Source organism: Mizuhopecten yessoensis, unplaced genomic scaffold (assembly GCF_002113885.1).
Source record: "Mizuhopecten yessoensis strain PY_sf001 unplaced genomic scaffold, ASM211388v2 scaffold8123, whole genome shotgun sequence".
NCBI classification, from domain to species: domain Eukaryota; kingdom Metazoa; phylum Mollusca; class Bivalvia; order Pectinida; family Pectinidae; genus Mizuhopecten; species Mizuhopecten yessoensis.
The window spans coordinates 542,572-566,351 of record NW_018407390.1 but is presented as its reverse complement, the minus strand read 5'-3'; the positions used below and the strand labels follow the sequence as shown (position 1 = coordinate 566,351).

At 37.1% G+C, this 23,780-nt stretch overlaps 1 protein-coding gene across 5 annotated transcripts in view; it reads left to right on the top strand.

Annotated features, from left to right (window-relative positions):
- LOC110454990 (E3 ubiquitin-protein ligase NEDD4-like) overlaps positions 1-23,095 on the top strand; it is a 31,064-nt gene extending 7,969 nt beyond the window's left edge. For 4 of the 5 annotated variants that reach the window (XM_021504852.1, XM_021504851.1, XM_021504850.1 and 1 more), the window contains 18 exons: positions 444-628; positions 3,642-3,755; positions 4,195-4,372; positions 4,850-4,906; positions 8,758-8,877; positions 9,177-9,296; positions 10,193-10,247; positions 11,187-11,239; positions 12,848-12,913; positions 13,501-13,607; positions 13,907-14,029; positions 15,003-15,124; positions 15,618-15,688; positions 17,248-17,343; positions 17,952-18,025; positions 18,799-19,027; positions 19,164-19,333; positions 20,595-23,095. In XM_021504852.1, coding sequence (XP_021360527.1) covers positions 444-628; positions 3,642-3,755; positions 4,195-4,372; positions 4,850-4,906; positions 8,758-8,877; positions 9,177-9,296; positions 10,193-10,247; positions 11,187-11,239; positions 12,848-12,913; positions 13,501-13,607; positions 13,907-14,029; positions 15,003-15,124; positions 15,618-15,688; positions 17,248-17,343; positions 17,952-18,025; positions 18,799-19,027; positions 19,164-19,333; positions 20,595-20,697 — 2,043 coding nt within the window. In that variant the 3' untranslated portion in view covers positions 20,698-23,095. The remainder of the gene's footprint in view (positions 1-443; positions 629-3,641; positions 3,756-4,194; positions 4,373-4,849; positions 4,907-8,757; positions 8,878-9,176; positions 9,297-10,192; positions 10,248-11,186; positions 11,240-12,847; positions 12,914-13,500; positions 13,608-13,906; positions 14,030-15,002; positions 15,125-15,617; positions 15,689-17,247; positions 17,344-17,951; positions 18,026-18,798; positions 19,028-19,163; positions 19,334-20,594) is intronic. The other variant, XM_021504853.1, reaches the window with a different exon arrangement.
- Positions 23,096-23,780: the final 685 nt, after the last annotated feature.

The following is a 23,780-nucleotide window of genomic DNA, read 5'->3' as shown; positions in this document are numbered from 1 at the left end:
ATTTATTTCAGAGTGTCACACTTAAAGTGTAAATTGTTTTTTTATTGCATATTGTGTGGCTGTTCCCATTCATAAATGTGCTATTCTTTTGAAATTTGATATTGAGCTAAAATTGGAATGCTCAAAAATGAGTACGCTGACTACTTCTCCTGAAGTGCTGCATCAATTTCAATGAAACATTGGACATTTAATCACTAGGCAAAGTTGTTGTTTACTCTGCAATGTATTTTTCATGTTATTTTAATTAGTCAATTTAAACAAAAAAAGTGAGTGCAGGATTTATTGGGTGGCCATTAGCTTGTAGTTTTAAGTACGTCAAAACTTGAACATTCCTGAATACGTGCATTAAAAAGCAGTAACATTTGATTTATTATATGTACATACTGATGATTTTGAGTAAGTGTTGACCTCCATGATATTCAAACTTGTATTACATTTTACAGACAGGATGGGAGTTTGTAGATATGTCCAACAGTATTAATGAGGCCGGTGCGTCTGGCCCGACCCAGGAGGCGAGTAGCTCTGATCCCCTGCCCCCTGGATGGGAGATGAGGATACATCCGGACAACCAAAGAAAATACTACATCAATCATACCACACGAACAACACAGTGGGACCCTCCCACAGGGTAAGTCTCACTGGTAACACAATGGCCTTATTGGTCTAAGCCTGGTAGTAGCTGTGTCTTGATGTAGAAACTTATCTAGAAAGCATACACTTCTGTTTTAAATAATGTAAATATATCAAAACAGGAAATATGATCATGTTATTTCTCTGTTATTTATTTGCTTAACTGATGTTCTTTCGTTTCAGTGGAATACTGTTGCCATAATGTTTTGTGTTGTTTTATGGTTTATCAACAGCTAAGATCATTTGCATTAACAAGTAATGTTGAAGGTCTAATGATATCATAAAAGCATTTTTATTATGCACTATGTATGCAAACATTTGTTTCCATGTGAAGTGAAATTTACAGGGCTTTAGGAAGCAGTGACATTCCCCCCAGTTGGCAGGATAAGAACCTATTGGTATGATTGCAGGGCATTAGGAAGAAGTGACCTACCCAATAATTGGCAGGATAAGAACTTATTTGTATGATTACAGGGCTTTTACTAGTAGTGACCTACCTAATAGTTGGCAGGATAAGAACTTATTTGTATGATTTGTATGGTTACAGGGCTTTTGGAAGCAGTGACCTACCTAATAACTGGCAGGATAAGAATTTATTTGTATGATTTGTATGGTTACAGGGCGTAAGGAAGCAGTAACCTACCTAATAGTTGGCAGGATAAGAATTTATTTGTATGATTTGTATGGTTACAGGACTTAAGGAAGCAGTGACCTACCTAATAGTTGGCAGGATAAGAACTTATTTGTATGGTTACAGGGCGTTAGGAAGCAGTGACCTACCTAATAGTTGGCAGGATAAGAACTTATTTGTATGATTTGTATGGTTACAGGGCATTAGGAAGCAGTGACCTACCTAATAGTTGGCAGGATAAGAACTTATTTGTATGATTTGTATGGTTACAGGGCTTTTGGAAGCAGTGACCTACCTAATAGTTGGCAGGATAAGAACTTATTTGTATGATTTGTATGGTTACAGGGCTTTTGGAAGCAGTGACCTACCTAATAGTTGGCAGGATAAGAACTTATTTGTATGATTTGTATGGTTACAGGGCTTTTGGAAGCAGTGACCTACCTAATAGTTGGCAGGATAAGAACTTATTTGTATGATTTGTATGGTTACAGGGCTTTTGGAAGCAGTGACCTACCTAATAGTTGGCAGGATAAGAACTTATTTGTATGGTTACAGGGCTTTTGGAAGCAGTGACCTACCTAATAGTTGGCAGGATAAGAACTTATTTGTATGATTTGTATGGTTACAGGGCTTTTGGAAGCAGTGACCTACCTAATAGTTGGCAGGATAAGAACTTATTTGTATGATTTGTATGGTTACAGGGCTTTTGGAAGCAGTGACCTACCTAATAGTTGGCAGGATAAGAACTTATTTGTATGATTTGTATGGTTACAGGGCTTTTGGAAGCAGTGACCTACCTAATAGTTGGCAGGATAAGAACTTATTTGTATGATTTGTATGGTTACAGGGCTTTTGGAAGCAGTGACCTACCTAATAGTTGGCAGGATAAGAACTTATTTGTATGATTTGTATGGTTACAGGGCTTTTGGAAGCAGTGACCTACCTAATAGTTGGCAGGATAAGAACTTATTTGTATGATTTGTATGGTTACAGGGCTTTTGGAAGCAGTGACCTACCTAATAGTTGGCAGGATAAGAACTTATTTGTATGATTTGTATGGTTACAGGGCTTTTGGAAGCAGTGACCTACCTAATAGTTGGCAGGATAAGAACTTATTTGTATGATTTGTATGGTTACAGGGCTTTTGGAAGCAGTGACCTACCTAATAGTTGGCAGGATAAGAACTTATTTGTATGATTTGTATGGTTACAGGGCTTTTGGAAGCAGTGACCTACCTAATAGTTGGCAGGATAAGAACTTATTTGTATGATTTGTATGGTTACAGGGCTTTTGGAAGCAGTGACCTACCTAATAGTTGGCAGGATAAGAACTTATTTGTATGATTTGTATGGTTACAGGGCTTTTGGAAGCAGTGACCTACCTAATAGTTGGCAGGATAAGAACTTATTTGTATGATTTGTATGGTTACAGGGCTTTTGGAAGCAGTGACCTACCTAATAGTTGGCAGGATAAGAACTTATTTGTATGATTTGTATGGTTACAGGGCTTTTGGAAGCAGTGACCTACCTAATAGTTGGCAGGATAAGAACTTATTTGTATGATTTGTATGGTTACAGGGCTTTTGGAAGCAGTGACCTACCTAATAGTTGGCAGGATAAGAACTTATTTGTATGATTTGTATGGTTACAGGGCTTTTGGAAGCAGTGACCTACCTAATAGTTGGCAGGATAAGAACTTATTTGTATGATTTGTATGGTTACAGGGCTTTTGGAAGCAGTGACCTACCTAATAGTTGGCAGGATAAGAACTTATTTGTATGATTTGTATGGTTACAGGGCTTTTGGAAGCAGTGACCTACCTAATAGTTGGCAGGATAAGAACTTATTTGTATGATTTGTATGGTTACAGGGCTTTTGGAAGCAGTGACCTACCTAATAGTTGGCAGGATAAGAACTTATTTGTATGATTTGTATGGTTACAGGGCTTTTGGAAGCAGTGACCTACCTAATAGTTGGCAGGATAAGAACTTATTTGTATGATTTGTATGGTTACAGGGCTTTTGGAAGCAGTGACCTACCTAATAGTTGGCAGGATAAGAACTTATTTGTATGATTTGTATGGTTACAGGGCTTTTGGAAGCAGTGACCTACCTAATAGTTGGCAGGATAAGAACTTATTTGTATGATTTGTATGGTTACAGGGCTTTTGGAAGCAGTGACCTACCTAATAGTTGGCAGGATAAGAACTTATTTGTATGATTTGTATGGTTACAGGGCATTAGGAAGCAGTGACCTACCCAATGGTTGGCAGGATAAGAACTTATTTGTATGATTTGTATGGTTACAAGGCGTTAGGAAGCAGTGACCTACCCAATAGTTGACAGGATAAGAACTTATTTGTATGATTTGTATGGTTACAGGGCATTAGGAAGCAGTGACCTACCCAATGGTTGGCAGGAGAGAATGGATTCCAATGGTAGAACATATTATGTCAACACACAGACCAGGTCAACACAGTGGGAACGACCCACAGGGTAGGTATCAACCTTGTCTTGACTGTTGCTATTCAGAATTATGTGGGAGGGGTGGTAAAATAACAGAATACAGCTTTCTTCTTACCTTTTATGCAAATAGGGTTGAGTAATCGCCCACTTAACTATAATGAAATAACTTACTTAACATGAGTTTTATTTTGTTTCATTGATATTTCATATAAAATACTGTCAGCTAAAATTAATGAGAAGACAGTGACATTTCCTCGAAAAATGATTAGAAATCTTTCTGTGTGTGGAAAGCTTCTAGCATTTTCTTTTGTATAACCTTTTGTCAAAGAATTCCTAATATATAGTTCCAGGCCTGAAGTATATATATGTAGATATATATCAATGTAATTTAAAGTTGATTCATTCCCTTAACTGTATTAAAAATCATAAGTGTTATGGATCACGCATAATATCAATTAAAATGTTACAGAACCGATACCACAGAAGAGGAAACAGCCGGAGAGGATCGGCGACAGCAGCAGAGAAATAACGCCGCCCAGATGTACCGGGCTCGACGACACATCAGTATGGAGGACACCATCAGTATGCACAGTGATATTGACAGTCCTACGCAATCTCAACGACCTGCATCTACTGGTCAGACAGAGGTAGGTCCACAGGCTTCAGGTTTGTGGTTGACTTGGAGTACAATCTTGTACGACTTTAACGGTCAACATTCATTACAGAAGAAGGTTAGGATGCAAATAATTTGATTTCTTCGGTTTTGTTCAACACGCGTACACCACATATCATTATGATAATAGAAAGTTCAAGTCTGGAAACAAACCTGATGCATGATTTACAAGTTGTGGTTCTGTACCTCACTCTTTTGAATATTTTGGATTCAGTTTATATTTTGGTGTGATTTGTTCTATTTTCCTGTTTTATCAATAACATTATTCATTTGGAAAATCAGTCCTAAGACTTTTGGATTCAGGAACAATGAGGAAACATTTAACATTTCACACCACCAAAATGACATTAAAAGAAACAAAGAGATTTTAGACTTTTCTAAATTGATTGTCTGGAAACAGCGTCCGTGACTGACACTAATATATAGAAGTGGGTTGTTACCTGATTTCCAGATCAGAAATCAACTCAACCGTCAAAGATTTGCGTCAGTTAACTCTGCTCCCAGATTAGTAAGTATCACTTACCAAGGTGTGCCTATGACTCGTATTCCATTTTATTGCATTTTTCTTACATTTGTTTTTATCCAAATAATTGAATGGGTTATGCAATTTTTAAAGGCATGCGCAAAACTTTTTCAACAGACTTGAAATTAAGTCAAATTCTGATCTGGCTATAGTCATTGTCTTACAAAGTAAAGCCTCTGAACTGCCTCCTAGCTCTCCAACAGAATGCTAGTCTTATACGTATAAAAAGGAATTATATATAAAAAGGAAAAGTAGATATAAAACACATTGATGGTAAGTGTGGCTGTAAATGAAATGAGCATTATACCAAGGTTTTACTGGTGTTATGTGAAAACAATTTTCCATCAGTGAATTTTGAGTATCTAGTATAAAAGTACATTTTGATGTTTTCATTCCTCCATACACGACACAAAATTGTAAAAAAAAAATGGTTTTGTAATTTATCAGATAACTAATTTATTCATATTCATAATTTATTTACCCATTATTTTTCAAATTCTGATGATTGAACTAGACATTCTATTGCGTTTACAACAAAACTTAAATGCTTTGTCATGAAAAAAAAATGCAGCTCACATGCACATGATGAATCTCCTTGCAAGATGAGATTACATCAACACCTGATGCTTGTCTTTCCTAATCCAATGCCAGATAGTATATTTTCTTGTGTGTCACAGATACTGACCTCACTAATCGTTTGACCTTATTGATCCTTGATGGGGTGTTGATCAGTTTAGGGTTGAAATTAAATTCTGTCCATTGATTTTGAAATGGTTTTGGAGTTGATAAATACTGAATGGGGAGCAGAGAACAACTAGATTAAATTTAAGCATAGTTGCTTTCTGAGTTGACTTATTCAACAGCTACTTTGTTAAACATATCAAGTAGTTAAGTATTTTCTGATTTATTTATTGCCATGACCTGGGGACTAAGTTGTGACCTATTCCCATGACTTTGGGACTAAGTTGTGTCCCATTACCATGACCTGGTGACTAGGTTGTGACCCATTACCATGACCTGGTGACTGAGTTGTGTCCCATTACCATGACCTTGGGACTAAGTTGTGACCCATTACCATGACCTGGGGACTAAGTTGTGACCCATTACCATGACCTGGCAGCTAAGTTGTGACCCATTACCATGACCTGGTGACTAAGTTGTGTCCAATTACCATGACCTTGGGACTAAGTTGTGACCCATTACCATGACCTGGGGACTAAGTTGTATCCCATTGCTATGACCTGGCAGCTAAGTTGTGACCCATTGCTATGACCAGGCAGCTAAGTTGTGACCCATTACCATGACCTGGGGACTAAGTTGTGACCAATTACCATGACCTAGGGACTAAGTTGTGACCCATTACCATGACCTGGCAGCTAAGTTGTGACGCATTACCATGACCTGGTGACTAAGTTGTGTCCAATTTCCATGACCTTGGGACTAAGTTGTGACCCATTACCATGACCTGGGCACTAAGTTGTATCCCATTGCTATGACCTGGTGGCTAAGTTCTGATCCATTGCTATGACCTGGCAGCTAAGTTGTGACCAATTGCTATGACCTGGTGACTAGGTTGTGTCCCATTGCTATGACCTGGGATCTAAGTTGTGACCCATTACCATGACCTGGGGACTTAGTTGTGACCCATTACCATGACCTGGGGACTTAGTTGTGACCCATTACCATGACCTGGGGACTAAGTTGTATCCCATTGCTATGACCTGGCAGCTAAGTTGTGACCAATTGCTATGACCTGGGGACTAGGTTGTATCCCATTGCTATGACCTGGGATCTAAGTTGTGACCCATTACCAAGACCTGGGGACTAAGTTGTGACCCATTACCAGGACCTAGGGACTAAGTTGTGACCCATTACCATGACCTGGGGACTAAGTTGTATCCCATTGCTATGACCTGGTGGCTAAGTTCTGACCCATTGCTATGACCTGGCAGCTAAGTTGTGACCCATTGCTATGACCTGGCAGCTAAGTTGTGACCCATTACCAAGACCTGGGGACTAAGTTCTGACCCATTACCATGACCTGGGGACTAAGTTGTGACCCATTACCAAGACCTATGGACTGTTGTTTCACATTGCTTTGACCTGAGGACTAAGTTGTGACCCATTACCATGACCTGGGGACTAAGTTGTGACCTATTACTTTGACCTGAGGACTCTGTTGTGTCCCATTACTAGACTAAAGCGAATATAGCAAGCTAGGAATAATAGGAGTTGAAATGTACTCCATAATTTGTGTCATCTGTATATTTGTAGTGATCATGCTTCAAGAAAAACTGATTCTATAACTGTGTGCGCTAGTTAACATGTTTTCAATGTAACGTGTATTGTTGCTATACATGACTTAATGGGTCTTGAGTTTCTTAGTTTGTGTACAGGCTACAGGCGACATGCTGCCACAGCTTATCTCTAATGATTGCAAGAAAAAAATCTTTGCCTCTTCACAAAAACAAATCCTATTCCTACCATCAACTTCAACATCCTAAAACCCAGCAGGATGGCAACTTTTGATGTGTTTTTGTTTTCCTTGGACACAGATATTTTAACTTGATTCATTGGTACTTTCCAAAGATATTTCATTTTACAGATCTTGACTTGCGCATGAAAAAAAGATATCTGGAAAAATGAAGCATTTTGATCTTGTTTACTTCTCCGAAAAAATGGCATTTAAACCAGTCTGTTGGTCTTTTTAATCATTTAGCATGACTTTGTTTATATGTTTTGTCATATAAATCATTTAAGTTGATGTTGTAGTACAGTATAAATACGTTAGGTTGTTAAGAATATCCCTGTGAAATTTGATCATTCTGTATAGTTTTTTTTCTTTTTTTTTACATCTACATTTACATCAATAATCTTCAAAAATACTCCTTAAAGTGTTCTTTTTAACATTATAATTGGCCATTTTTCTTGTCTTGGATTTTAAGCTGATTTTTGATGATTAAATAAGATTTCTCTGACTTTGTTAACGCATTTCAATGTTATGCTGTACAGTGAAAGTTGTAGTCTTTGAAGGTGTTTGTAAAGTTTTTATTTTTATTTATTACTATTGTTTTGCCCATCAGTAAGGAAATGGAAAAAGTTGCTATGAAAGGATACATTTTAATGCTGAATCCTAAGTCATATCTCTTGTCTTCTTTGGAAGCTCTCTATTTCTTCGCTAACCACAGGCTAGGCTAGCGCTGTAATATGGTGTGGTAAATTATATCTTGTAATGGAATTGTGCATAGCTTTCATATCGGTATCTGCAATAACGTTACTTGAGGTTTCAAGATAAAAAGGTAGGAATTTCATTTGGTACAGAACACCTGATTCAAAGCATAATTGAAAGAGAAAGAAAGTAAATATGCAAAATTCAGTTTGCAGAATCTGTTGATATTTTATTTTTTGGAAAGACCTTTTTGGTTTTCCTGATCATATCTAAAAAATAGGAAATTTAGTTTGAAATATGTTCGTACAGCATGTAGCATTGGATAGATGTCGCACTACAGAATTCTAGAAAACATTGGATAATCTCACTCCAACTGTGTTGTTGGAAGTAAGTTTTTAACCGACAGGTTAATATTCAGGTCTATGTGTTTATAGAATCTGCCAAAATCATTACAGAATGTGTTTGAGTGTTCCTGTGATGTGTATATGTGAGTCCAAGATGTCTGTATAGTGTTGCAAGTGGATGTTTGTGTATCTCATGTAAGGTGACTAAGTTAGGAAATGATGTGTGTATTGTTTCTCTGTCAGATGCTTTAGAGTGATAATTATATAATTATATAGGGCACCGTACAAAGGTATCTTAATACTATGTGGTGATGTGTTGCCAGAATACCGCTGCTACAGGAGGAGAACCAGAAGAGGAGCCACTAGGACCAGGCTGGGCAATAGGTATGGCTCCAAATGGTCGAGTCTTCTACATCAACCACAATAACATGAAGACCACATGGGTAAGTTAACTACACGGTGATGTGATGTTGTGATATATACAACAAAGTTGATCAGTGATGATATGATTCAACTACAAATGATAGGCAAAGATAACAATCTTTTAAAGCAAGAGCAACTTCCAATATTCTTTTTTTGTACAAAGTATTTCTAAAGAAAGAAATTTCTAAGCGATTGCCTTCTATTTTATCTAATCATTCCTACACTTTAATGGAAAAAGAAGGGCAAAAGCATAACATGTATTATGTATAAGGATTCAGCAGACTTGTGACCTCATTGTCACTGTAATCTTGACCTTTAGGAGGATCCACGAAAAGCCACAAGGACAGCCAGTATGAGGAGTCAGCATGGGGAAATGCCTAACCTAGTCACCAGGGCGTCCTCAAATGAGGACCTCCTCGTCAACCTGGGGCCATTACCAGTAAGTCTAGTGAACTTGTGGTCACTATATAGGAGTTAGTCTTGTTACACTTGTGGTCACTATATAGGAGTAAGTCTTGTTATACTTGTGGTCACTATATAGGAGTAAGTATTGTTATACTTGTGGTCACTATATAGGAGTAAGTCTGGTTACACTTGTGGTCAATATATAGGTGTTAGTCTTGTTATACTTGCGGTCACTATATAGGAGACAGTCTTGTTATACTTGTGGTCACTATATAGGAGTAAGTCTTGTTATACTTGTGGTCACTTTATAGGAGTTAGTCTTGTTATACTTGGGGTCACTATATAGGAGTAAGTCTTGTTATACTTGTGTTCACTATATAGGAGTAAGTATTGTTATCCTTGTGGTCACTATATAGGAGTAAGCATTGTTATACTTGTGGTCACTATATAGGGGTAAGTATTGTTATACTTGTGGTCACTTTATAGGAGTTAGTCTTGTTATACTTGTGGTCACGATATAGGAGTTAGTCTTGTTATACTTGTGGTCACTATATAGGAGTAAGTCTTGTTATACTTTTACCTTTAATCTTGCTTAATGTGGTCACTATATACCTGTAATCTTGCTTAATGTGGTCATTATACACCGATACATCTTAGTTAGACTGGAGTCCTTTCCTGTGCCTGAGCTTAAAGTTTGTTTACATGGGCCCATTACCAGTATGTGTTGTTAACTTGTGGTCACTAGATACCAGTAGTCTTGTTTACCCTGGAGTTATTACCAGTAACTTTGTTAACTTCGGGCCACTAACAGAGCATCTTCTTGATATGGCATCACTACCATTAGTCTTGTGCAGTCAATAGGCAATGTGATAGTCGTGCAAAAAAGATTGAGATTTGTAAATTGCACTGTGATTTGTATTATTATTGCAGGCTGGATGGGAAGAGAGAACACACTCCGATGGCAGAGTATTCTACATTAATCACTGTAAGTGTCTCTCATTGGTCAAAATGTTTCTGATAGACTGACAACAGTCTCTTACTGAATGCTATAAGATCTTTATTTTTAGGTCACCTGAGCTTTGCTCAAGTGACCTATTCCAATCACTTTCCGTCCGTCGTCGTGCGTCGTGTGTAAACTTTTTACATTATCAACTTCTTCTCAAGAACCAGTGGATGGATTTTTTTCAAACTTGGTCAGAATCATCCTTGGTAGATGAGGCTACCAAATTGTAAAATTGGGATTCCTACCCCAACCCTAGGGGCCAGGGCGGGGCCCAAAAGGGAAAATTAACCAATATTTCAAAAATCTTCTTCTCCAGACTCAGAGGTATTACAGTCATTTTCTCTGCATGGATGGAAAGATCATCAGGGGCTTTATTTAAATTGTAAATTTCAGGACCCCCGAGCTATCCGTTCTCCCTTGGGGAGGGGGTAAAGTTTACTATAGTTTATATAGGGAAACAACACTTTTGGGTATATTTTGACAATTTTCTGTTGGAAATTATTTTTACTTGGTCAGAATCATCTTTGGTGGATGACGGTATCACATTGTAAACTTGGAATTCCTGCCCACTCCCCAGGGGTTAGAGCGGGGCCCCAAAGGGAACATTTACAAATATTTTAAAATTCTTATCCTTTGATGACATGACAAGTATTGTATTTCACTTAGTTTACATGCTGATTTCCACATCACATTTAAACAATAAAATAAAGCTACCAGTACCTATGATATACCTCAGGTGACCGCTAAGGCCCTTGGGCCTCTTGTCATAAGACTTCTTTTTGTTCTGTGATAAACTTGAATTTGTGTATTTTTTAGCCCACCATCTGACTTGTTTCATGAAGTGTTCTATCATATTTGTCACTTTTGCAATTGAATGTTCATATACAAGTATTTTTACTGATGCTATGCTTGTTTCCTCAGCAACCAAAATGACCCAGTGGGAAGATCCTCGGTTACAGAAGCTAGGAGGGCAGGTAAGGGCCCATTTAGATACTTCATGTAATCTTATTTAAGGAAGGGTTCAAAAGCTGATTCTTTGACATTTGATACAAATGACAGAATCTGCTGAGATTGAGAGTTTGAGATGGTGGACTATCTTTGATATTCAGTTATTGTTCTGTTTATTCGTTGTTAGTTGTATCAGAGGTAGAGAATTCATTTATTATGAGCGGATCCTTGCTTTTCTTTGACGTTTTTGCCAATAAACACTACCAGATAACCTCCCTTAGTAGAATTTCATCATGTAAGGCATTGTAGGATGACACTTAAAATTCCACTACAGACAGATTTTTTTTCTATAATGTGGGATATACCGGTATGCTGTTTGTGTAAGAGTCAATCAAAGATTTGGTACATACTATAAGATCAAGATTTGTATATTTGATGATGTTTTTACGTTTTTGTTACGACTATATACCGGGTTGTGAAAATCTAGTTGAAATTCCAAGATACTTGCATAATGTACCAATTCTCCAGTTTGGTGAGGGGAGAAGGAGGCGTCTGACAGTATTCCATTGCTAGGTTATAATTACAGGATAGCCGTAGACTAGGTCGGATTCTCCTTGTGACCTCTATAAACATCCAGGCTCGCCCAGTGAGTATGTGAGTGGGCTGTAGGTGACCACGGAGACCAAAGTATAAAAGATGATAGTCAAGTTATATTGATGTTTTGATAAACATTTTTGAGAAAGCTGAGATTCGTTTTTGCCATTGGATTGATATAAGTACAACAACAAATTTCAAAATTGTGATAACAAGGACTCAAAAATCAGTGTTTTAATCGGGGGGGGGGTTCAGATTAAGCTGCTTCAAAAAATAAGCTTATATTTAAAATGACATGAAATAGCAAATTCAATAGCAGCTCCATAACAAGGTGGAATTGCTTCGCCAGCAAAATGAATAATACATTCAGGATTCTGGATGCTGTTATAGTGTAGAAGTTCATTTTCCCATAGAAGATAATCCCAGAGAAATTCTGTGCATAATGTCTCTACTGTAGAATGATAGATATGTTTGGTCTGGTGGTCAAGGTAACGCTTCCTGTTCGACCACTCACACATCTCATTGCTGCTTAACTGAACAGATTTAACTTTCACTCATGTCAATCAAATTATCCTATATCAGGACATGACTAAAGTTTGATCGAGGGATGCTTCTTTATTTATTTATGTTTTATTTGTTTATACAAAAACTTGAGTAATAGACCTTTTCAGTTTAACTGTCAGACTACTACATCAGTTTACAAACCCCAAATGCACCTGTTGACGAAGCTGATGTAACTACAACACAATATTTGATTGTTTAACTCAATTTCCCCATTTGTTTTTTTCATGGTTCAGATATTGATTCCTTATGATTTATTGAGACTGGCTGCCTAGATGTACATTTAGTTTTTTTAACCTAACTGAATTGATATATTGTATAACACAATTGTAAGTGTTGTATAAAGTTCAGCATTATGTATTAACATAATAGGGGGGGGGGGGGGGATGTGTCATAGCGAAACAACATTATTCATGTCACCTGCAATGTCTCCATAAATAGTATTTTTGTATATTTATAGAACTTGTTGTATTTTTCAGGCAGTACCGTATTCCAGGGATTACAAGAGGAAGTATGACTATTTCAGATCAAAGTTACGGAAACCAGTGAGTAAACATTGTTTGAACCTGTAGAATGATAATAAACAGTATCAAATTTATCATAATGAATAACAAGTGGGCCCAATTTTCTTTCCCGTAGTGTAGGATAAGGAAAGTTCTTATGAAAGAGAAAGGTAAAATAATGTATACATGGTTTACATACTGAACAAAATTTGTTGGGATTTAATTTCATGGAATCAACATTTTTAAAATTGAATATTTAAACATTTATAATTTGGTCAGTAAAAACCTTTTACTGCCAGAGGTAAGACGAAACGCTAGAAATATGTACAGGTAAGATCTGCAAATATTCGTGTGGTCTATATTTCATGTGGTTAAAATTTCATCTGGATTATATTTTGAGGTTTCTGTAACAAAACTTTGGCTTTTACAGTAAATAGAAATACATGATTGATATTGAATATGTTCCTCACTCCCTAACATTTGGTAAAAGCCAATCCACCGTCAAAAAGACATTTTTGGTGATACATGTACATGTATATTTTGTTTTTTATAACATTTTAACTCCGGTGACCAGCCCATGAGTCTGTTGTTTATGTTTTGCTGTAGAATGTTTTTCTATCTCTTTTCAGCAAAATATACCAAATAAAGTGGATATTAAGATTAGCAGAGACAATATATTTGAAGATTCCTACCGTGCCATCATGAGTGTTAAAAAGCCAGATGTTTTAAAAACCAGGTGAGAACTATATCAAAGTGTAAGAAAATTATTCACATTATACGACAAGTTATTTGTGTATATTGTATTTTGTTCACTCGTATGCACATCTTATACACTTAATTTGTCTAGAAAAGGGGTTGGGGACTGTCCAGGATTTCTAAATGATTTACTCCGGGTAGATATGTTCACGAGAGGACTGTCCAGGATCTCTAAGTGATTTACACTGGATAGATATGTTCACGAGAGGACTGTCCAGGATTTCTAAGTGATTTAATTTGGGTAGATATGTGTAAATCATGTGTAATAATCTGTTATAGGTTATGGATTGAGTTCGAAGGTGACACAGGTCTTGACTATGGTGGTGTTGCTCGTGAATGGTTCTACCTCCTCTCTAAGGAAATGTTCAACCCCTTCTATGGCCTGTTTGAGTACTCAGCCACGTAAGTATTCAAGTCTTAATATTATTTATTCTATTAATAATAATCACCATATACAGTTTTGAGTTTTTACTGTGTTTTGAAAGGACCAAGGTGAGCTAATGCCATTACAATTTCTTCAAACAACCTCTTCTCCTTAACCGCTAATTGGAATTTAACCAAACTAGACTAGAAGCATCCCTGGGTGCTGGGGATTCAAAATTGTACAAATGGAGGTGCTGAGGGGCGGGGCCAAAATAATTTCTTACTGTGACATTATCGAGATCCCCACCCTAAAACCATATATACAACTGCTGAGCAACAAGAAACAAACACAACCATGAAATAAGAGTTGACTCTGGGGTCTGGCCCCACCCCTAGGGACTTAATTCCTAAGCTATAACTTTGAAACAGTTGCGATCCCCACCCCATTACCATATATACTATTGCTGGGAATCAAGTGACAAACACTATCATAATGTATGAATAGACTCTGGGGTCTGGCCCCACCCCTAGGAACTTAATTCCTTAGCCACAACTTCGAAACAGTTGAGATCCCCACCCCATAATCATATATCATTGCTGGACATCAAGAGACCGCCACTATTGTGATATTGGGATTGACCCTGTGATCTAACTCTACAACTAGGGACTTAATTCCTGAGCCATAGCTTTAAAACAGTTGAGATCCCCTCCCCATAACCATATATCATTGCTGGGCATCAAGAGTCAGGCTCAATCATAATATTAGTATTGACCTTCGGGCTGCTCACCCCTAGGGACTTCATTTCTTGGCCATAACTTTGAAACTGTTGTGATCTACAACCTTGAGTCATTTATTCCATTGCTTGGCATAAAGTTCCACGTGAGTGATACAGGCCCTCTGGGCCTCTAGTTTTTATGTTTGTGTTAAAAAAAATAAGAGTTCAGGCGGTGTGGAATTCACAAGTGATAACAAGTGTATTTCGCCATTGACATGTTATATTTTGTGTTTCAGAGACAACTACACCTTACAGATCAATCCTTTGTCAGGCCTGGCCAACGATGATCATTTATCTTACTTTGAATTCATTGGCAGAATTGCGGGAATGGCTGTGTACCACGGCAAACTGCTCGACGGTAACTCATTAGATACAAACAGCACTTGACATTGTTGGACGCTGCTATCTAATACTCTCCTAAAGAAATATGTTTATATGTGGTCTGTGTTGTTTTATAGAAATAACTAGGTTTTAATGTGGTTTTGAAGGTCACTATAGAAATAGATTAAGAAGGTTTAATGTGACCTATATAGAATGTCCATTAATATTTACTGGTGCTTCTACAAGTAAGTAAGGGTCAGTTGGACAAGTAATCTTGTGTTGTCCTCGTTTGTTTTTGTGCAACATAATAATTCTCTTGCTTAAGTTGTTGTTATAGCACACCTGCCTTTGTATTGAGATGATGAATACATACCAAAACCATCGACATGTCACTTCGTTTGTGTAAATCTGATAGTAATGTAACATTATGCATAAAAGATCTGGTAATACTGATGATAGTCTAAACAGAATGAACTGTCTGATTTTCTTAAGAATGCCTGCATGTGTCTGAAATCTGATTTTTATTCTAGGTTTCTTTATTCGTCCATTTTACAAGATGATGTTGGGTAAAAGCATGATCCTACAAGACATGGAGCCAGTTGTAAGTTTTAATTACATTTTTACCAGTGAAATATTGGATTCTATCAACTTGATAAAACTGATATCTTTCACACTGTGACAAAAATCAAGAGATATTTTCACAGTGTGAAAATAACACTTTTTGGTATTGACCAATGATATTGGTATCTTCTATTCGCTGCATTCAAATGCAACGATATTTTGGTCAGACTCAAATGAAGCGACGGTAGAATAAGTGGTTGTTATGGTAAATGTTTGGTACACTCGCTTAAGTTTTTACATAAATACACAATTAATAAAAATTGTATAAGCAATCGTACCAGAAAAAAGCAGAAAACATCGGAAACGCTTCTGATTCCTGCCCTTTTTTAATGCATTACATTTTTCAATTTTATGCTTTAAAAATGTAATAAATAGAAAATGTTATGGTGTCTTCAGTAATAACAAATATATTTCACCTTTTTGTTTAATTTTCATTTGAAGTAATTCAATTTGGGTTAGCATTATCAGTATTGGATAGCAGTTTGATGGTATGCACATATGAGCCCTGACTGACCCCCCAAGGCTGATGGGTGGGGCCAAAAAGGGTTGAATTGACTGAAATTTCAAAAAAAAATCTTCTCAAAGACCCAGATATGGCAGAATCAAACACTCTTCATAGATCGAAGGGTCTTAAGGTTTTTGACCCTAGGGTCTCACGTTTACCCCCTGGGGAAGGAGAGGAGGGGGGCAAAATTTATTATGGCAAATGATACTTTGAATATTACATGTTAATAACTTGATTGGAATTATAACCCTGAGTTGACAGTTTGATACTTTGAAAATTTTGGGCCAGCCCTACCCCCAAGGGCTGAAGGGTGGGGCCCAAAGGAGTCAGTGTGCTAAAATTTCTTCATTTTCCTTGTTTAGAATCAGAGGTGCTAGTTTCAAATACTTTTTAGTCTTAAATCTGTATGCTAGATATTGAATAAGATGGTTTTATTGTTTTTTTGTCACCGAATAATATTTCTGTTCGTGTTCTCTCAACTCTCTGTATAAATATATCAGGTGACTGTTAAGACCCATGGGCTTCTTGTATATATATACAGTATTACATATTTACAACAAATCCCATTGAACAAAAGATTTTTGTTGAGTGTCTGTATTGTTATATGGCCATTTGATCATTTGTCATTTTGTGCAAAGGAGGAACCTGAGAAATTAGTGTACTATAGGTATATTTTTTATAGAGTTAGATGATGTACTCTAAGTGTTTTACTCTGTTGCTAACATTTTGACCCCAATCAAATGGCATATTGTAACTTGTAATGTGCACAGAGACAAAGTGGACAGGTTTGAGGGGTGGGGGTAGTACTGGGTTTGTTCCCTTTAGTACCTGGTAGCTGATCCTGTTTCTTATATAAAATTGAACTCGCTTAATTACCATGAGGTAAGAAGGGTAATTTGACAATGCTGAATGGTAATTAATGGATATTAAAATTTCTTCAATCTTAGTAAATTCTATGTGCTGTGTAATGTCAATGGAGAGTTGTTGCTGGTTAGTGATTTGTATGTACTTAATGTGTATGTTGATTACAACAGGACTCGGAGTATTTCAACTCCTTGTGTTGGATCCGAGACAATGACCCTATTGACCTCGACCTGACGTTTAGTGTGGAGGAGGACTATTTCGGAGAGGTAAGGAGATGAGTTGGCTGTAGTGTGTTTGTAGGTTGTCATTGGTATTAAGGCGTTAGTGCCAAAAGAGACCAGGTAGTTTGCTTACATCCACAATAAAAACTATGGGTAGCTGACTTACAACAAACTCTGTGTTTTTAGCTCATCCGCTGCACTGGCAGCTAAGCTTATACCAAGGTGCAATGTATGTCATCAATTGGTTTTGCATCAACTCTTTTTCTGTAAAAAGCTTCAGAAACACTTAAGAGACATATGGTCATGATATTTTGCAAGCATGCTGAACTGAAGGACTAAAGTTTGTTCAATTGAATGACCTTGACCCCTTTTCAAGGTCAAATGTTTCAAAACCTGTAAACAAATAATTCTGAATGGCCAAAAGTTTGTTTAGTTGCATGAGAATTATATTTTAAAACCTTCCAACAAAGATCTATAAGGTGAAGGAAAATGATATTTAGCTCACATAGTGTTAGCTTGCTTGGTATTGAGTTTGTAAAATAATTTTGACTTTGACCTACTTTGTGAAGGTCACAAATGTTTGATATTACAGGCTCTATGGACTTTAAGTTTGGTGGTTTAAATAATGCAGAAATTGTTTGTTTTTCTTTTAGATAACAGAACGGGAACTTAAACCAGGTGGAAAGGACATAGTGGTCACAAATGATAACAAGTTGGAATATATAAAGTAAGCCAAACAACATACTACTGGTCAGGTAGAATAATAAAATAACAATCCATTTAACAACACTTGATATATCTGTAGGGTGGGTTGTGTTTCAATTTGCTGTTCAGTTATTACTCGAGGGGGGGGGGATTCTTAATCTGCCCAACACGAGGCTTTGCCGAGATTCTTTCTGGAATCTTTCCCCCCTCAAGGGTTGAGAATTCCAATCTCTTCTCGAGGGGGTGAATGATATTTTTCTCTTACTCTTTTCTCCCATTGTGTATCATATACATAATGTAATGTTAAAGTTACAGGCTAAATTCAGGGTTAGGTGATGTTGATTGATTGTTGACGTGACGTCATACCGTTGTAATAGAAAGGGGAATCCCCCCTCTCAACCCTAGGGTGAGACAAGGATATCTCACAACGGGAAAATGTGGACATCAGCAATGCTTGATGTCACATCAACAATACACTGACCTGTCAATTCAACATTGTGTATATGACAGGGTCAACAGGGTAACAGAAAAAGAATCCATTCCCAACAGCAACGGGTGAGATAGGGAGGTCTCAACCCTTGGAGAAAGATTCTCACGTTGTCAACCACTCAGCAAGCCTTATGTTTGGTATCTTTAAAATCTCCTCCATCTGACACTCAATGGGATGAAAGATTCTATTTGTCATATGGTTGAGCAGAGATTTTATACCTGGTAATACCCTAATACTTTCATAGAAATAGGAGAAATTAAGGAGTGGTCTTACTATTTGGGTAACAAATTCTGTTTATGTTACAGTTTGGTGATAAACTGGAGGTTTGTGTCTCGAGTGTATAACCAGATGACATGCTTTAGGAAGGGTTTCAATGCCCTAGTCAACCAGACACTACTGCAGATATTTGATGAAAATGAGCTGGAGCTGTTGATGTGTGGGCTACAGGACATTGATGTTAATGACTGGAAAGCTAACTCTGCCTACAAAGGGGAATACAACCCCAACCACCCGACCATCATCTACTTCTGGAAGGTAGCGTACCAGTCAGTTTTGGCCTCAGACCCAGGAAAACTAATTATCAAAAATTGAAAACCTCGCTAAAAATGAAATCAAAAACTCAAGATCACCTTTAATTATCATGTGTTTTTAATATTGTCATGAATTTCAGGCTGTGTATTCCGTGAACAATGAGATGCGGTCGAGACTGCTCCAGTTTGTGACGGGGACATCACGTGTCCCAATGAACGGTTTCCGGGAACTGTATGGTAGCAACGGCCCCCAACTGTTTACCATAGAGAAATGGGGCACCACCAAAAAGCTTCCAAGAGCTCACACCTGGTACAGTACTAACAGCAACTTCAAACACTTAACTCATGCTAAACACATACTCGGTGACATGTACTAGACCAGGCTTTTGAAGCTTAATTAAATGTGTTTTCATCATTCAGAAATGTTTTGCATTCAAATTAATCATTATAAGTTCACCTTGTAAGAGTTACCACAGTGAGTCTTGTGTTGTGAAGCTTCCTCTTCGTCATACTTGTGTCAATACATCTCCCCTTCAAATGAAGGGAGACATTTTAGTACTGTTCTTCCTCTGCTTCTTGTATAATCTTGTGTGGACTGTATTCTGTAGCATATCAACTATAAAAGATATCTTGATGAAACCTGATATATATCTTTAACTGACTAGAGGTGAAAAGTGTGTTATAATTAGGTAATTTTGATCTTCACTGGACGTCAAAGGTCAAATATGTACAAAATTTCAAGTGAGATTTTGTCTCAAGGCTTTACTTTTTGAGCCATCAAAGATATCATGATTAAACTTGATTGTACCTGTATCACCAAAAGATGGTGTGCAGTGTGATAAGGTCAACGTAAACTTCTCCTTTAGGTCAAAGGTCAAAAGGCTATTTAGTGCAAAATTTCTCTTTTAAAGAGATAATGATTAAACAGGTGAGCAGTGCTCTATAGTTAGTTTACTATTATAACTATTACTTTTCTTATAAGTGCCAATCAAGGATACATGTTGGCTATTAAGGAGAGATAGGTCTCTAGTTTGTCGTTATATGCAATAAAAGACGTCTCCTAAATTACTGAGCTGGTTTCAACCAACTTTCGGGGGTAATGTCTTTAGCCTATAGTGTGAAGAACCACACAGATAATGAGTCTTACTCTCCTGAGCATGTCAAAAGTGCTGATTTCCCTTAAAGACATCTCTAAGCAAACAACTTGGCTGGTTTCGAATTGTGTAAGTAGCATCCTTGGCCATTGAGGATCAAGAAAAAAAAGGGGCTTACCCTATTGGAGGCTGAGGAGAATTCCAAAGGCATCAGTTTAGTTTATTTCCTTTAACATATCTTCTCCCATACTGCTGAGTTAAGTTTTATCCAAATGTTGGGTAGCAGTAGTTTTTAGCCCATGATGCCCTCCTCGACCCAAATTACTATTAGAATATATATAGACTTCACTTCCAAAATATGAAGGCGAGTGATTCAAGGTCCTTGGTCTACCATGTAGTTTATGAGGCTTGATGCAGCTATTTCTAGTAATATATCATGTTAAGGTGTGTAATTGTAATTGCTCGTTATGTTTCCAGCTTCAACAGACTTGATCTCCCACCTTATGAGAGCTACGAGGAGCTGAGGAAAAAGCTGCTAACAGCAGTAGAAAACACAGAGGGATTCGAAGGGGTTGACTAAACAGCCCAGTTCTCCATGGCATCGGCAATAATGGAGAGAGATACCATGACTTTCACAGACCAATGTCTGCTTCCGACCGTGCCCTCGAGCCTCCGGATTTGTCAAATACTGAAATTCTCCAACAACAACTATTTGAGAATTTTAAGTAGAGGCAGGCCAACTACAGAAAAATTGGTCAGTCAGCAAACTGATGTCTTTGTCATCATTGGATGCGACCCCAGCCGACATTAAGACCATACTCGCTTGATTGGATTACAGGAAGGTCAAAGTTACTTTACTTCATAGAGAATGAACAGTGTGATGAAAGCATGAAAGATTTGGGAAAAGGGGAATATTCAACAGGAAGTACATGTTTTAACCAAGGATAACACAAATTGTAATAGGACTTGTTATCTTTATGTCAAAGTTTCCTATTCCATATCTTAAGTCAGATTATGAATTTACACAGAAAAAAAAGAAGACATTTCATCATGGTTTTGCTACACTATTCTATTTAAAATTCATTGGTTGACAGTATAATGATGAACTGGTTTTACAAAGTTATTTAGAGGATTGTGTCTATAATAGATTAATGGATGTAATATGACAATGAGTAAGATTTGAGTCTGATCAGTGTTTAAAGATATTGTTTATGTTTTCTGGCACTTGTGTGTATGACAAAATTGTACATTTTTTGGAAGCCTGTCAGATACTAGGAAAGAAAAATGTCAAATGGGAAATTGATTTAACACAGGCTAATATATAACATTTTGAAAGGCAAAATGGTGAAAATTTTGCAAGACAAAAAGAAATTACAGTTTGGGTCCCACGTGTGCTGGTATGCATTTACCAACTACATACACAACGTTAGTATGAACAGGTCAGATTCATTCTTATAGGTATTGTCAAGATCCACGAAGCAATCAATTTGAAAATTGTGAGTTTTTTCATCAAGATTATATTTGGGTTTTTTATTCAAGTTAATATGTTTAACATCTTTGTTTAGTTTTGTGAAGTGAATTAACTGTTATTTAAAGGATATAATTGCTTAAACTTGCCAAAACTAATTTCTTTTTTACTACCACCATCATGCTAGCATTAAAATTTAATCTGTGTAATTTGTATGTTTACTGTTAGAAATTTCCCTATGATTTATATATACTCTGTTAAAAAAAGTTAAACAATACTTTAATTTGCGAGGAATTTATCATTTTGCAATTGTATTCAACTTGTTATCAAGTAATTCATTAAAGAGTTAAGTTGTATAGACATTTCTCTACTAGTGGGGCCATGGTGGCGGGATGGTAAAGGCGTCTGACCGTCTATGATCACAAGCCCTCCACGACCGAGTCGCGGGTTCAAGGCTTATGCGGGACAGTCACCAGGTACTAGCCTTAACAAGAAACAAACAAATCACTACTCTAGTGTACAGTCACCATCATTAGTACAGGGACAAAAAGTGCTCAATCCAAATCAGATTTTTTTATAATAAGGTATTGCTGATCTGCAACGGGAGTTTATAATGTTCTCTTTGACTTCTTTTGAGGTACGCCCCAGCAGGGTGCAGTACATTTTGTATACACCTATTGCTCAATAGAAAAAACATGAACTAGCTTACATGTGCTGATGTATCAGTAAGTTTACCTGGTTAATTTAGTATAGATATCAGTATATTGGCATTAGGTGGACCCAGTGGTCAGTCATCAGGTTGTGTCAATTTTACCTAGTTCGGTCACGTAATATTTTCTAAGATATTCTAATAATTTGTACTTTAGAGCTACTTTGAGTTATAAATGTGGATTTTGGTACTACCTCATAGAATGGAATTTGTTTCTTTATAATTGGCAATGACAGACTACAGAAGCCAGTACAGGTCACTTAGAGGTCGTAATAATGAAATTGGGACTTCATTTCGCTGTCATAGTAACGGCACAGCTTTGTTATTATAACAACCTATTTTTGTTTTAACAAGAGAGCGTTGTTGTTATTTGAGATAGTAAGACTTTGCAACATGATAACTTTTATATTTTGAGACAATCATAATTACTCAAGAAAGTAATAAGCTAGTGTAGTCATAACTTCAAGTAGTATGGTAAGTCGTTATCAGGGCTTTTTCTCAGTGGCTTATATAGGCTTTAATAGCAAGTTACAATGGAAAATGATGCAACTTTAATGTTCAACATAGGTACACCTCTTTTTGACAAGTGCAACCCCCCAAATATGCCATGACTGTTGATAACATTAATGATATGCATGACCTAGAATTTGTCCAGTTTTTATACGCCCGTCGAAGACGGGGACGTATTATGTTATCACGTGAGCAGGCGGGCGGGCGGGGCAAATGATGTCCGCTCGATATCTCGAGTAATTATTAACGGATTTACTTCAAACTTCACAACAAGGCTAATTACCATGAAAGCTCGGACAGGTTCGATACCCGCCATTATCCGACCATAATTTCTGGAGTTATGGTCCTTTACGGACTTGCCGAAACAGTGTCCGCTAAATATCTCGAGTAATTATTAACGGATTAACTTCAAACTTCACAACAAGTTTAATTACCATGAAAGCTCGGACAGGTTCGATACCCGCCATTATCCGACCATAATTTCTGGAGTTATGCCCCTTTACTTGCCGAAACAGTGTCCGATCAATATCTCGAGTAATTATTAACAGATTAACTTCAAACTTCACATCAAGGTTAATTACCATGAAAGCTCGGACAGGTTCGATAACCGCCATTATCCGACCATAGTTTGTGGAGTTATGCCCCTTTATGGACTTGCCGAAACAGTGTCCGCTAAATATCTCGAGTAATTATTAACAGATTAACTTCAAACTTCACAACAAGGGTAATTACCATGAAAGCTCGGACGAGTTCGATAACCGCCATTATCCGACTGTAATTACTGGAGTTATTACCCTTGGTTTCATTAATGCGATGCATGCGTTCCATGATGTTGTATTGCACTCATTGATCTACCAGTTATGTTGAATGATTTCTCTTTTAATATAAATTACTCACAAATACTTCATATATTTCAATCATACAAACAACTGCTCATTCAATGTGTGACGGGCGAATTATATACCGCTCGCGGTAA